Here is a 13,135-nt window from a genome sequence, read left to right as displayed (position 1 = left end):
GTTACTAATGGGGTAGTTTCACAAGGCCATAATTTACAGATTATTGGATAGAGAACTTAGGTGGATCATGACTTCTGCAAGGCCACTTCTGTGGATTTGATGGATTGCCTTGTGAATTATATACTTCATGCATGGAGCAGTCAGTCATTTTCAGGTCAGCTGGGCTAAAGATGGAGGCATCTCCAAGCAAGAAATTCCTGTTCAACAGTACTCATCTTTGACTTAAAAACTTGTAGAATTTTTCAGCCTATTACTTTTGCTGTCGGTGTTACCCTAGCATCTTTTTTAAATGTTTATTTAGATAAATCCATTATACTAGAACCTAAGAAATATCCTCACGTTCTAGAAATAAAACAGTCTAATTTCTCTTAGAAATTAATTAAGAAACATTAAATATCAGAGCTATACAGCTTCTTATAGTCTTTCATATTTTCACAAAATAAGATACAGAAGTTCTCCCATTACCCACATGAATAAAGACTTCAAGAAAGTGAAGGAATAAGCCATTTGAATAACTGGGGAAGAGTATTTCAGGCAGAAGAAACTACACATGCAAAGGCCCTGAGGTAGAAGCAGGCCTTGCAGGTTCTAGGAACAGCAAGGAAAGTTCACATTGAATTATTATTTTTAATATTATTACACTTATTCAAAAAGTAGGACTCTTTTGCCAAATCAAAAATCCGAGTCATCTTTTCATCTCCCTTTTCCTCATCCCATATCCTGGCCATCTTGAAGAACTAATGATTTGATGCCCCAAATAGCTCTTACTACATTGTGTACCACTATAGCACAGGTTACGTTATCTCTTGTTGATGTCACTACAGTAGTTGTTAAATGGTCTCCCTTCATCTTTTCTTTTATCTGAATATACACTCCACACTATAGCCAGTTCTTCTCACCACATTTGTAATTAAGCATTCCATTGTATGGTTATTTAATGCCGATCTTGTCCCATTTACTAGACCATAAGCTCTATAAAATTAGGGATGAGGTCCATTTTGTTCTCAGTATTCAGTAGATGCTCAATAAAATATTTGTTGAAAGTAGAATGAATGTAGTATTTTATATGCATGGTGAGATGCATTCTTTCTAGTGACTGTTGAATAGGTGTGAATGCCTAATGCCATTACAATTGTTACCCAAAGAAACTTGCCCTGTTTAGACCACAGTGAATATTGTCATAAAGAATATTGGACCAGGATGTAAGAGCTGAGTTCTTGGTCCCCCTTTTCTATTAAATTTTGCATGACTTTAGATACTGACCTCTTACATCCTCAGATTTCTTAATTTGTAGAATAGAAGCAACAAAATAATACCTGTTTTTGTATATAGCACCATCTCATTTAAATAAACTATACCCTAGTTGGTTTGGCTCAGTGGATAGAGCATCAGCCTGTGGACTGATGCTCGGGTTCAGTTCCAGTCAAGGACACATACCTTGGTTGCAGGCTCCTCCTCAGCCCGAGCCCTGGTCGGGGCACGTGCAGGAGGCAACCAATCAATGTGTTTCTCTCACATTGCTGTTTCCCTCTGTCTTTCCCTCTCTCTTCCACTCTCCCTAAAAATCAATGGGAAAATATCTTCGGGTGAGGATTAACAAAAATAAAAAATAAATAATAAATAGACTATAAGGTCACTTTTAGATCTCATATCTATGGTTTGCCTCAGAATATGATAGTAATTTGTCAACTATGTATGCAACTAAGTCACAAATATTTTCCTATGATATTGAAATCCTTTTTTGCCAGTCTCCTGCTGTGGCTGGACTGATTGGGCTGAACCTTGAAAAATGATCTGTTACAGGTTCTACTAGCAAGAGATAATAACATAAAGAAAGCATGGGGATGAACTTGAAAGTATATACACAGTCTGGCCCAAAATGTAAAGAATTAAGAGAGGCCTCAAAAATCAGATTTGCTGAGAACCCTGGCTTCCTGGCTAAGAAATGTTGATGCATTTAATTGGAAAGGGAGTTGGTGAGAATTTTGAATAAGGCAGAGCTTTAGGAACATGATCCAGTTGATTTCACTTCCACTGAGAAGTATGCAGAAGAAAAAATTGCCTCTCTTTCAGATCACCCCATTTTGCGTTAATAGTTCAAGTAAAACTTTCAATAAAAGAAAATAATAAAAGTTAAAATGTGTTACAGAGTTAATTTGGGTAATGATTATTCAAATATTTTTCTTCCATATCATGAATATAGAAAATTAGTTAACTTGCCAAATAGAAGTTTTTTATTTATATTTTTAGACAGTCTCTAAAATATTAAAATAATTTTCTGTTGACATATGCTTTAGGGAAACAAAAATTCAATGAAAATTCTTCTCAAAGAAAGAAATTTGATTTAGATCTTTCCATAGAACAGAGAGTTAAAACTCAACTCTCTCATTTAAACACACACACACACACACACACATACAACTAATCTAGAAGGGTAATTCTATTTCATTGCCAAAACTTTATCCTTCACAGCAGCCATCTATTTTTCTATTTTATGGAAAGGTTTGTGACAAGTGCTGGTATTTGTGGAATTAGCTCTCTAAGTGTTAATTAATGCAAATGATCCTAGAGATCTTTGGCATGAAGTATTTTGTAATTTTTCTAAGGCATAAATGTGAGTCACACAGACAAGGTGGGTGTTCAGGTGCAAGTTGTCAAGCTAGAGGATAAATCATACTGAGCAAAGGGGTTTTGTTTTGTCTTACTTAGCCATCAAGCAAGATGGCGCATGTCATACTTGGCCTCATTTTAGACAAAAGCAATATACTATGAAGCTATTGCAAATATGGAAATATGTAAAGAATGTGCCATTAACGCATGTCAAAGGTCGGCTTCACATTATAGATTGAGCCGACATAGGTTAAGAAAGTCTACTATGGAAAAGAATCAGCTAGTTGTTTCACTAGAAAATCTATGACTATCTAGAAAACCAGAAAAAATCAACAGAAGTCGACATTTAAGTTTTAAGATTTAAATTATCTCTAAATAATGCTAGCAATGTGTGTGATGCCTTTGGGTTTGAATAACTTGTTTTGGCAATCAGAAAAATTGTCAAAAAGTTGATTAAATGTTAGAGTCAGATTCTTGCAGCCGAATTTAGAATTTCCATTTTTGCAGCAAGTTAATCAGAGTTAACATTTGGCTTGTGATCACTTTGTAATGAGTGTCTTGATTGGTACTCTAATGATCTCTAATTTAAAATTTGTTAATGCAATATGAGACCCTCTATATTCCTAAGGATGAGGGAAAAAACTGGCTTAGATAAATTCTATTTCATTGCCAAATAATTAGATCTTCATGAATAAAAATTAAAAGTATTATTAGGCATAATAAATTATTTCTTTTCTAAAATACATTTTTGTGGTTTGAAATGTAATGGTCTTTGTTGACTTAAAGGTATGTGTATCATAGTTTATATGAAATTCTGAGCTTACAGCTACACTTATTGTTAGATATAGACTGTGTGATATACCCCCTTTTATGAAACTGAAATTTTTATTATGCCCTAAGGTGTGGCCCAATCATCACGTCTTCTGAATTCAGAGTTTTGACAAGAGGCCCTTCCCTTGGGCTGTCAATGAGAGTTGCCAATGATATTTCCCTATAAGGGACAGCTATCTTGTCAGTGTTAGTTAGGCAGGACTGCGATTTAAGCTTTGTCTAGTTAAAAATAGTAGGATTCATGTCCTCTTGCAATTTTTTATCCTTTTTAAAAAGATCAAGAGATGTAATACTAGATGTAACACAGCTGCATATCTAAGATAAATTTATTTAGCTTTTTTTAAAAAATAAGAGGATAAACTGTCCCATAAAGCATTGAAAATGGGATTTCTCTTAAGCTATTGGGGGAAGGGAAGAACAGTAGCTTTAGAAAAAGTAAAACGAACCAGCCAAACAATAAAAATAAACCTTTCTTTCTGTGCTAACATTGCTTATCTGCCCTCTACAACATGCAGAATTCAAAAGACACATCAAAGAAGTCACAAGAGTTTTAACTTTGCACATTATATTATGCCAGAGTAATATCTTTCCAGATCTGGATTTGCTATTGTCTTCAAGATAAAACTGAACTTCCTGAAAATAGAAATTAAACACCTAACCTCAAATCTGTTGGACCTACCCAAGGCCTGGACTACATGACTTCTTACAAGTCAGCTAACTAAAGTTCTTTGGTTTTCTACCTTCTGCAAATAGAAAGAATGCTTCCACACCCACCACCCAAGGGCAATGGCTGTTTACCTATGAGCAGCTTTCAGAGAGGCATTTCAAAGGCCACTGAGCCATGCGTTCAGGGAAGGCCCAGAGCCTCCTTGCTGACCCTCTTAGGAAACCAGGGGTTCTTCCCCTGAATGAATGAGGACCCTCACCTGTAGCATTCACTAGACCCTGTGCTATGTGACCCAATAATACAGTTAAGTCAAGATGATTTATAATGGTGATGGCTGACACTGTCCGGGTTAAAGAGAGGCAGGTAGGGCACTGGCGTATCCTTCAGGATCCTGGGCTGAACTACGCTGAACTATACTATTGGACCTTCCGTAGAGTAAACCTGAGTCTCACTGTTGCCCACAGTAGACTCCCCCCAGATGATCCGTTTTCATTTTCTCTTCCTCTAATTGCTTCCATATTATACCTGCCTACAACTGGGATACAGAAGGCTCTGGAGCACTTGGCCCTTGGGAGTGCAGAACAATAGAGGCTCATTTTTATATGATAGATCTGCTCCTTAGTTCCAGTGTTCGCTTTTCTCTTAAATGATTATGTAGGTGGAAGGGAGTTTGGAGCCTTTTTGGCGCTACCCATTCTGGTTCCCTATACCCAGCCTGTTGAAAGAAAAATGCACAATGAAGTTACCTCCAATTCCTTTTAGGTTAGGATTTTAAACAAGAAGATCGATTTTAGCAAGGTTCAGTCCAGATGTGGTTCCAAGGATAACATCAAACATTCTGCTGGGGGCGGAAATGTAAGTAGAAGCTTCTGTTAGAAAGCTGTCCTGATTGCGTGGAGCCATCTGCACAGCCAGCACCCTGTCTCCTTTCCTGCCTCCTTCCCAACACACTCCGCCTTGTTGCTGCCCCACGTGTCCCCTTGATCTGGGAGCTTCTCAGCCTTGCATTTTCGGTGATGGGTTTCTCATCCTTCCCTTTAAGATCACCAGCACATTTCTTGCTTTCGTTTGAAGAAACAAAACCTTAATGGAGTGCACTATGGTTTTCAGGGGGATGGAAAACCCACTTCACTTGCCAATTTTGTTTGCTGGCCTTTGGCCCCAAGGCATTTCCTCACGCTATCTCTGTTCCCCTGCAAAAGTCACCTGGGCACACACTTTTCTAGCTCCATTTAAATTACTCTTGAGGCAAAGATTGATATAGTTTAAAATACCCAGTGTGTGATGTCTTTTGTGCTAAATCGTTCATAAGAATTAGAAGTCCCTTGAATAACACAAAACTGGTGAAGTATGGGTCTTCTCTAATTTGAAGTGAAAGGATTTAAGTCCCGGTATACATGTCTTAATGGTATTTTTCCTGTCTCTTAAATTGAGTGGACATAATATCCTGAGCGGAAAGGAAAGATGAATCCATGTCTCTCAAACTTAGATGAGGCAGAATTGAAACAGGCAAACTCAAGCCAGATCCTGTCACCTAAACTTTAGGTTCTGGCCATCTATAACTCCAATAATTTAGAGTACAAAAACCAGAATTCTCACCTGTCTAATAGCTCTTGGCTCCTTGCTCCTCAACTGGACAGAGATGGAGTCAAGCAGTGAGAGATGAGCAAGTGACTTCTATCAGGAACTGTCACCTGATGTTCAAAGTTGATCCACTAAGCATAAAAATTTCCCTGTCATGGGAAGTCCATAGCAAGGTTTGCTGGGCTTCTCCAAGAGTTCTGGGCTAAGACTCAGGGTCACTGTTTACATGGACATGGTTGCCTTCCTCCCTGTTGGGCTAACTGTAAGTCTCACCACCTGGTACTTTCACAGAAACAGTATCAGTCAAAGTAAATAACTTGAAGTGATCAGAAGGCGGACCCAAAATACCTAAGTAAGAAAAGGATAAATTGAGATAACTAATAAACTTAAAATAAGTAGGTGAGCTTCCAACCTCCAAAACAATAATCTTAAAATTTCCTCTAGAGAAGAATCACTTATTCAAACACACAGAGTCCCTGGCCCCATTTCCACAGCATCCAATTTAGTAATCCCCGAATACTTCTGATGCAAATGCACCATGAGCCACACTTGGAGAAGCACTATTCTAAATATTGGGAGAGGAAATAATTTCAACAAAACACAAAAAGAAAAAAAAATGCTGTTCTCATTAATAATCTGGTGCACAAGAAAAATTCCATTTAGCTAAGACATAATGTTTTAGAAAAGTATGTTTACAGCTTTCTTCTTCCTGTATCTTAAAGCAATACTGTTCTTCTTGTATCTTTGAGCAATGTTGTTCACTTCTATGTAAAAATCACTTTTGAAAAAAGTAATGTATCTCTTCACTTGGCTCTTTGCTTATGGAAAGGTTTAACACGATGTCGCTTCATTCTTGCCTTATTAATCCAGGTGTTTCTGTCCCCTTTGTGGCATAATCTGTTTCCTACTAATACAATCTTCTGTTTTAGGATTTTCTTCCACTTGGGTCCTTCCTTCCAACCAAACATGTGGGAGGACATATGGGAGATGATGTTGCCCTATGTGTGTATGTACTTCAGTTTGGGTTCCTGGATATGTTGTAGTGTGTTGTGAGTTTGCACATGTTTCTAGATTTGATGTATGAACTTAGGGGGTTTGTTCAAATCTAAACTATTTTAAGCATTTTTATGTGATTCACACAGGTACAGATTGTTACTAAGAAGATAGACCTAAGCCATGTGACATCCAAATGTGGCTCTCTGAAGAACATCCGCCACAGGCCAGGTAAGTAAATGCTTTTCGTAGCTTGAGGAATATTATATTGGATTCAAGAAGTTGACAGGCAAAGGTTTTGTTGTTATGAAATACCCAATTGGAAGGACTTTTCAATGTCCTGATACTTAATTCTTTTATATAGAGAAACTTAAGTTAGAAATTTGGACATCTTCATTTGGACAAGTAAACTCCATTACCAATAATAGGCCGTATATCATAGGACAGGTTAAAAATTACAAGGTACATTTATCTCTATGTACTCAACATGCTTATTGCAGCTCTTTCTAAATATGTAGTCTATAAAATGCTTTGGACCATGTATTCATACATAATTACATGGACTTAAAGCAGCATTTCCAACGATTTTTCATGAGATTGTTTTTCTACATTAAGTGAAATAAGGATTGTGGGTAAGCAAAGCTGAAGAATTTTATTTATCTGTTGAATTTCTCAGATCCTTTAGTAGGTCAATAAGAACTGTAAATTCTCAGCAGGATATAAATGCTTCTCAAACGTATTTGACTATGGACCTCTTGATTTTCTAGAACATGTCATGGGACTAGTGCTCTACAGTAGAGTTTATATTCTTAATTCCTAAGGATTTTTCCCTCTTTCAAATGTGACTCTAACATATTTTGAGTTATTTTTCTGAGTATCACATATTACATGTATTTTTGCTAAACTCCACCTCCACTCATGTGTAAATAATGGACAACTATCAAATTTGTAATTTTCTTGAGAAATTTTGATACAATTTTTATATATCATTGTATTATAGAATAACATGAGGAAGCAATTGGTTTTAATAATCTATGCTTATCATCGTAATTAAACCAGGTATTAGAGTATTCCCATTCATCGTCTCACATGTTATCAGAAACAAGGTGTAAGAACAATTAAGCCCAGTAAAATTGCTGATCAGGAGAAGATTATTAAAAAGATTTATTAGTTGAAAAACATTTATTCATTAAAATGGATAAATGCCTTAGAAACATGTCTAGAAATCAGGCTTTGCTTTGGCAAGGGGTATTCATAAAACAAGTCAAGGAATTAAAATTACTTATATGGAGTCTCTATTACTAGTTTCACAACTGCTACCCTGGCTTTAGCTTCTCTGTCATTCATGAAGCAGCAGGGACATAGCCCCATTCTGCCTGTCTTCATAATTCCCCTGTCTATAACTCAAGCCTACAAACACTTAGCTGACTTTGTACTTCCCTGTCAACAGTATGACTGAGGTTTTTGGCCATACTGCCTATTTTCTTCCAAAATACAGAAGAAAATATTGCGTTCTTTAATTTCAGACAGTAAGTATACAATTATTCAAATTTACCTGGGGTCTTGATGCACAGAAAAATTTTACATAGACAAGGAAATATTCTGTGCAGAGATTTACTGGTATAAAAGACTATTGTCATGAACTCCCACCTATTCCTAAATCTAGCTCTTCTGTAATAACTGAATCAGATGACTAAATTCATAAAGAAGTGTTAGCACAATGATCCTTGACAACAGCAAGATTTTCACCAGTTTACTGTGGAATGTGGAATATCTATAGAGAATGTGAAGGAAACAGGTCAGCACCTGCAGTCACAGATTATTTATTATACAGATAAGAGAAGCCCCTCTGATATCTTATGTTACAGTGGATAGAGGAGAAAGGTATTAATATGTAAAGCAATCCATATAATAGTACAAAAAAGATGTCATTATCTTAGGTAACATGGGGAAAATGGTATGGACTAGAAATTTTAAAAGATTTTTTTTTTCACATCTATGGTCAGAGGCTAATAGAGCTAATTGAGCTTGTAGATTACAATGGACTATCTACTATAATCATTTTTGGGAAATAGTCACCACTAATAGACGATTTCAGCAAGGATTTTAAAGCCTTTCTCCTCACATAGGTGGTGGACGTGTGAAAATTGAGAGTGTAAAACTGGATTTCAAAGAAAAGGCCCAAGCTAAAGTCGGTTCGCTTGACAATGCTCACCATGTACCCGGAGGTGGAAATGTCAAGGTAAGAAACAAGGTCATGAGTGGTCTCGCCTTTTTTGTTTGTTTGTTTTTATCAACATGGGTCCAAGACTAAAGACCTGAACATATGGGAAGTAGGGATGGCAGAGCTGAGTAGAAGTGACATTCACATTAGCTCTGGGATATAGAAAAAGATCTAGGGGTTAGTTAAGATGCTTGAATTAACAAGGACTGATGCTTGTCTTAAACAGATTGACAGCCAGAAGTTGAACTTCAGAGAGCATGCTAAGGCCCGTGTGGACCACGGGGCTGAGATCATCACGCAATCCCCAGGCAGATCCAGCGTGGCATCCCCGAGGCGACTCAGCAATGTCTCCTCTTCGGGAAGCATCAACCTGCTCGAATCCCCTCAGCTTGCCACCCTGGCCGAGGATGTCACTGCTGCACTCGCTAAGCAGGGCTTGTGAATATTTCTCATTTAGCATTGAAGTAATACTATTTAGGCATGAGCTCTTGGCAGGAGTGGGCTCTGAGCAGGTGTTATGTTTATTCTTTACAAACCATAAAATAAATATAATCTCATTCCCAAACTCTAGTAATTGTTACAATTTTATATTTAAAAACAGGAATAGCATATGCAGAAATTGACTTGATTTCCATTTGCAACAGGAAGACACTGGCTTTACCTGAGTACAATTGGACGATTATTTTTGCTCTGCTCTGTTTTGCATGGAGTATTATTATTTGAAAAATTGCATTTTCACCTTTCATGTGCCTGAAGGCTATCCACTACATTCTGAAAGGCCTTGTTAACATTCAAGCTGCTCATCTCACTATTATTCTATTGCTGGGTGAAACGGTAAAAGCTTCACATTGTAACTTATTGCCGGTTCAAAAGAAATCAAGGAGTCTGATGGCAGGAAGGGAAGAGCATGTAAGAAATAGGGTTGTTGTTTTTTTTTTAAGTGTTATTTTGTATAAATGGGAAGAAAGATTCAATTAAGTTATTAACATTTGGGACCTGGATAATTATATCAGAGTATAAGTCAATTCAATAAATTATTTAACTAATTAAAAAATAGTCTCGAAGCATTTGAGCTGCGGTTGAGGAAGTGGTGCAGAAGTGCTCTCTTAAGAATGAAGCACTTGCACTCGGATGGACTCGTGTCTGGTTAGAATGTCAGTTATCAGCTAGATCTGTGTCCACACTACCGGTTTCACGCCCCCTTTCCATCTGTTTGATACAGTATTATAGATATAAATATATATATATTTCTCTGTGGCCATTTGTGATACTTCCTCATATACTTGAATATTATACTTCCTTATTCACAGTATCTGTGTCTCCTGCACCCTTTGGTGTTGCAATTTTAGGTATGTGAAAGTAGATGTTAGCAGGGTTCTTTCCCTATTTAAAAAAATACATTAAAAAGACAAAAAGTTTTAGCATGAAGTTGCTTTCTGTAACAACTCAAAGCTGTAACCCTGTTATAGTGCCAGATACAAGTCTCTCCCGTGATGCTAGAAGATTTTATTTTTCTTTGTTTTCACCAACATGGAGTTTGTGGGGGTGAGTCCAGTTATACATAAAAGGGTTTACAGATTGTTGGTTTAAAATTATGGATTTCAATTATTTTGAATCACAGAATAGTTTGGGTTTTTTATTTCTGTAATCATTCATGAAAGACTTATTAATATTTCTTCTTCCCTTTTTTTCCATTTGCTAAAGTTGAAACTAACAGTGGGAATTTGGGACATGTTATCCCATTCTTCCAAATAGGACCTGCTTATCAAATTATCTGACAGAAGAGATTTGGCTTCCTTCCCCAAAGTAAAGATCCCTTGATCAGAAAGGAAAATTACAGTATTTTGAGAAGCTATAGCTACAAAATGCTTGAGATGCAGATGTCAAAATCATTTTATTCAAGACTCCAACACTGCTTAAAGGAATACTGTATGACTTAGCATTACTTATGAGTAGATAATACTGTTTGACTTTATATACAGTCTAGAAATCACAACTCAATGAATTAATTCCTCTCATAAATCATCCATCTTAGACTTATGAAGAAACAATGAATTAGTCAATGGCCTGAATAAGGCAATAAGTTACCAGGCTGGATGGGTGCATTTTAGTATTTTATCTATTCATTTTCTTGCTCAGGGCTGGTAGGTTGGATTATGAACAGTTACAAGCAAATGATCTGGTAGGTGTTTGATTCATTTGAGCCAAACCAATGTATGAATGTAAAGGAAGAAATAATGAGCGTGGGTAAGGCAAAAAGGAAGAATAGTAGCATCTGAGAAAGAATTCAAGAAATGCAATAACAGAGAGACACAGGTGACATTTTGTGACTCGTTGAATATTGGAACCAATGTGACATCCACAGTAAGACACTCTAGGAGCAAATGTGCACCATTCACTCTCAAAGAAAAGGTTTTACATAGGCAAACATGTCGGAAACTATATTTAAATCAGTTACTTCATATAGCAGTAAAAAAGATAGAAACAACTGAGTAGGACAATGGATGTGTCTATTTTCTGCCTAATAATTGCTGTGAGGTTTTATTTGACCAATCTGGCATTTTATCCATCAGCTTCCCTTGAAATGCACCAGAAAATAGAAGAAAGAATAGTCGTGTGGAAACTTACGGTATTTTCTTACATGTTTGATAGTGTTAGATAGTGATTGAAGTTCGGTAGAAAGAAGTTAACAACTGGTTAGAACAACTTTAACAAGTGAAACATGTTTGTTTTTTCAACTTGGTTTAAGTTTTTTATAAAAATTAACAATAAAGAACATCTCTACATATTAAAATTCAGGTTCTTAAAAATACGTGTCTAAAATAAAATTTATGTAAAGCATTAAGTTATTAGATTTGGCATTTAAAACAAATGTTTATTTCAAACCACAGAAAAATTATAATGAATTAAATGCTCTTCCTTTGTATGGAAATGTGATTCTCTATAATGTTAATAACAACAATGAAAAACCTGAATGTTTGTACCAGTAAAAGAGAGAAACACAGGATAAATGTCTTCTTATGGGGATAAGTGGTGGAACCCATCTTGCCTTCACTCTCAAGGTTAACGACACAAATTAAGCTTTTTGAACACCACTTTTGTGGGGACATCCATACGCTGATCTAGAAACTAAAGCTTCATAGTTCCAGTTCTAGATCTATTCATGCCAGTTTCTCTTGGGCTTTAGCCTTTGAGAACCTGTTAAAGGAGACATAAGTAATCCAGAGCTGTGAAGAGTTAAAAGGCCAACTTCTCCAATGAACTCACCCTCTCTGGGTCACCTGCAGCCAAGAATTGGGTACCTTATAACGATGCAGGAAAGATCCGAGTTTATGATGAGTTTCAAAGGCCATGTTCATTTAGGAACCAACTCTCTCTGGATCCTCCTACTGAGTTCCAGCAGGGTGATGGGCTGAAATCCAACCCACAAGCAAGACGCCTGTGTAGCACCAACTACCTATGGCTGAAGAAGGTCACAGAGAGAACTTTCTTAGATGGAAGACTGTACTAATGGTAGCTGGCTTCTTCAGACACTCCTATAGTGGTACAGCAAGAAATGGGATCATCAACCAAACTATAACATGTCAGTAGTAGTCAAGAAATAATCTCAATGTGCTTAATTCTGGCATAGCTATAATTATAGTTTTTCTCATATTTTTCATGCCCCCAAAAGGAGGTAAATAAACTGTTCATGGTCTAAGTAGCCAACATAAATAAATAAAGTAGATTCATGGCTTGGAAAGGCAAATTCTAGGCACTCCTTCCAAGATCGATGTGGTAAAATCAGCATTGATGTTTGTTTTTCTAGGCCTAGGAGTTTTAGCCTCTGTGTGTAGGTTGAGGCCAAGTCCCTCTGCCAGAAAAGGCTTATTTTTAAGCTCAAAAACTGTCAATCATGAAAATCTACTTCAACTTTAGCAAAAAGAAAAAAAAACAACAAAAAGTATACTCTGTATGCTGGGATTCCAAGGTTCCAACACTCCGCTACAAATCTGTGGGGGGTTTCTTTCTTCTGATAACTCTAGAGCCTGTTACCATAGAAAGGCATTTCTTCAATGGCTGATTGTAGTTAGTTCATGTTTTTCAATCAAAATTTGCAAATGTATTTGTTGCTGTATAGTGATTGTTTTGCAAAATAAAATTGCTTGTCATCAGATTTATAGTTTCAGATTGTTTCTTCTCTGGGAAAAATTGTGTGTGTGTGTGTGTGTGTGTGTGTATATATA

General features: G+C 36.7%; 1 protein-coding gene across 13 annotated transcripts in view; it reads left to right on the top strand.

Annotated features, from left to right (window-relative positions):
- MAP2 (microtubule-associated protein 2) overlaps nucleotides 1–13,062 on the top strand; it is a 172,174-nt gene extending 159,112 nt beyond the window's left edge. For 9 of the 13 annotated variants that reach the window (XM_014546060.1, XM_005874199.2, XM_014546059.1 and 6 more), the window contains 4 exons: nucleotides 4,871–4,963; nucleotides 6,835–6,916; nucleotides 8,815–8,927; nucleotides 9,136–13,062. In XM_014546060.1, the coding sequence (XP_014401546.1) occupies nucleotides 4,871–4,963; nucleotides 6,835–6,916; nucleotides 8,815–8,927; nucleotides 9,136–9,351 (504 nt within the window). In that variant the 3' untranslated portion in view covers nucleotides 9,352–13,062. The remainder of the gene's footprint in view (nucleotides 1–4,870; nucleotides 4,964–6,834; nucleotides 6,917–8,814; nucleotides 8,928–9,135) is intronic. The other 4 variants (XM_014546062.1, XM_005874194.2, XM_005874195.2 and 1 more) reach the window with 1 other exon arrangement.
- Nucleotides 13,063–13,135: the final 73 nt, after the last annotated feature.

This window comes from Myotis brandtii, unplaced genomic scaffold (assembly GCF_000412655.1).
Source record: "Myotis brandtii unplaced genomic scaffold, ASM41265v1 scaffold43, whole genome shotgun sequence".
NCBI lineage: Eukaryota > Metazoa > Chordata > Mammalia > Chiroptera > Vespertilionidae > Myotis > Myotis brandtii.
This window is presented reverse-complemented; position numbering and strand designations above follow the sequence as displayed.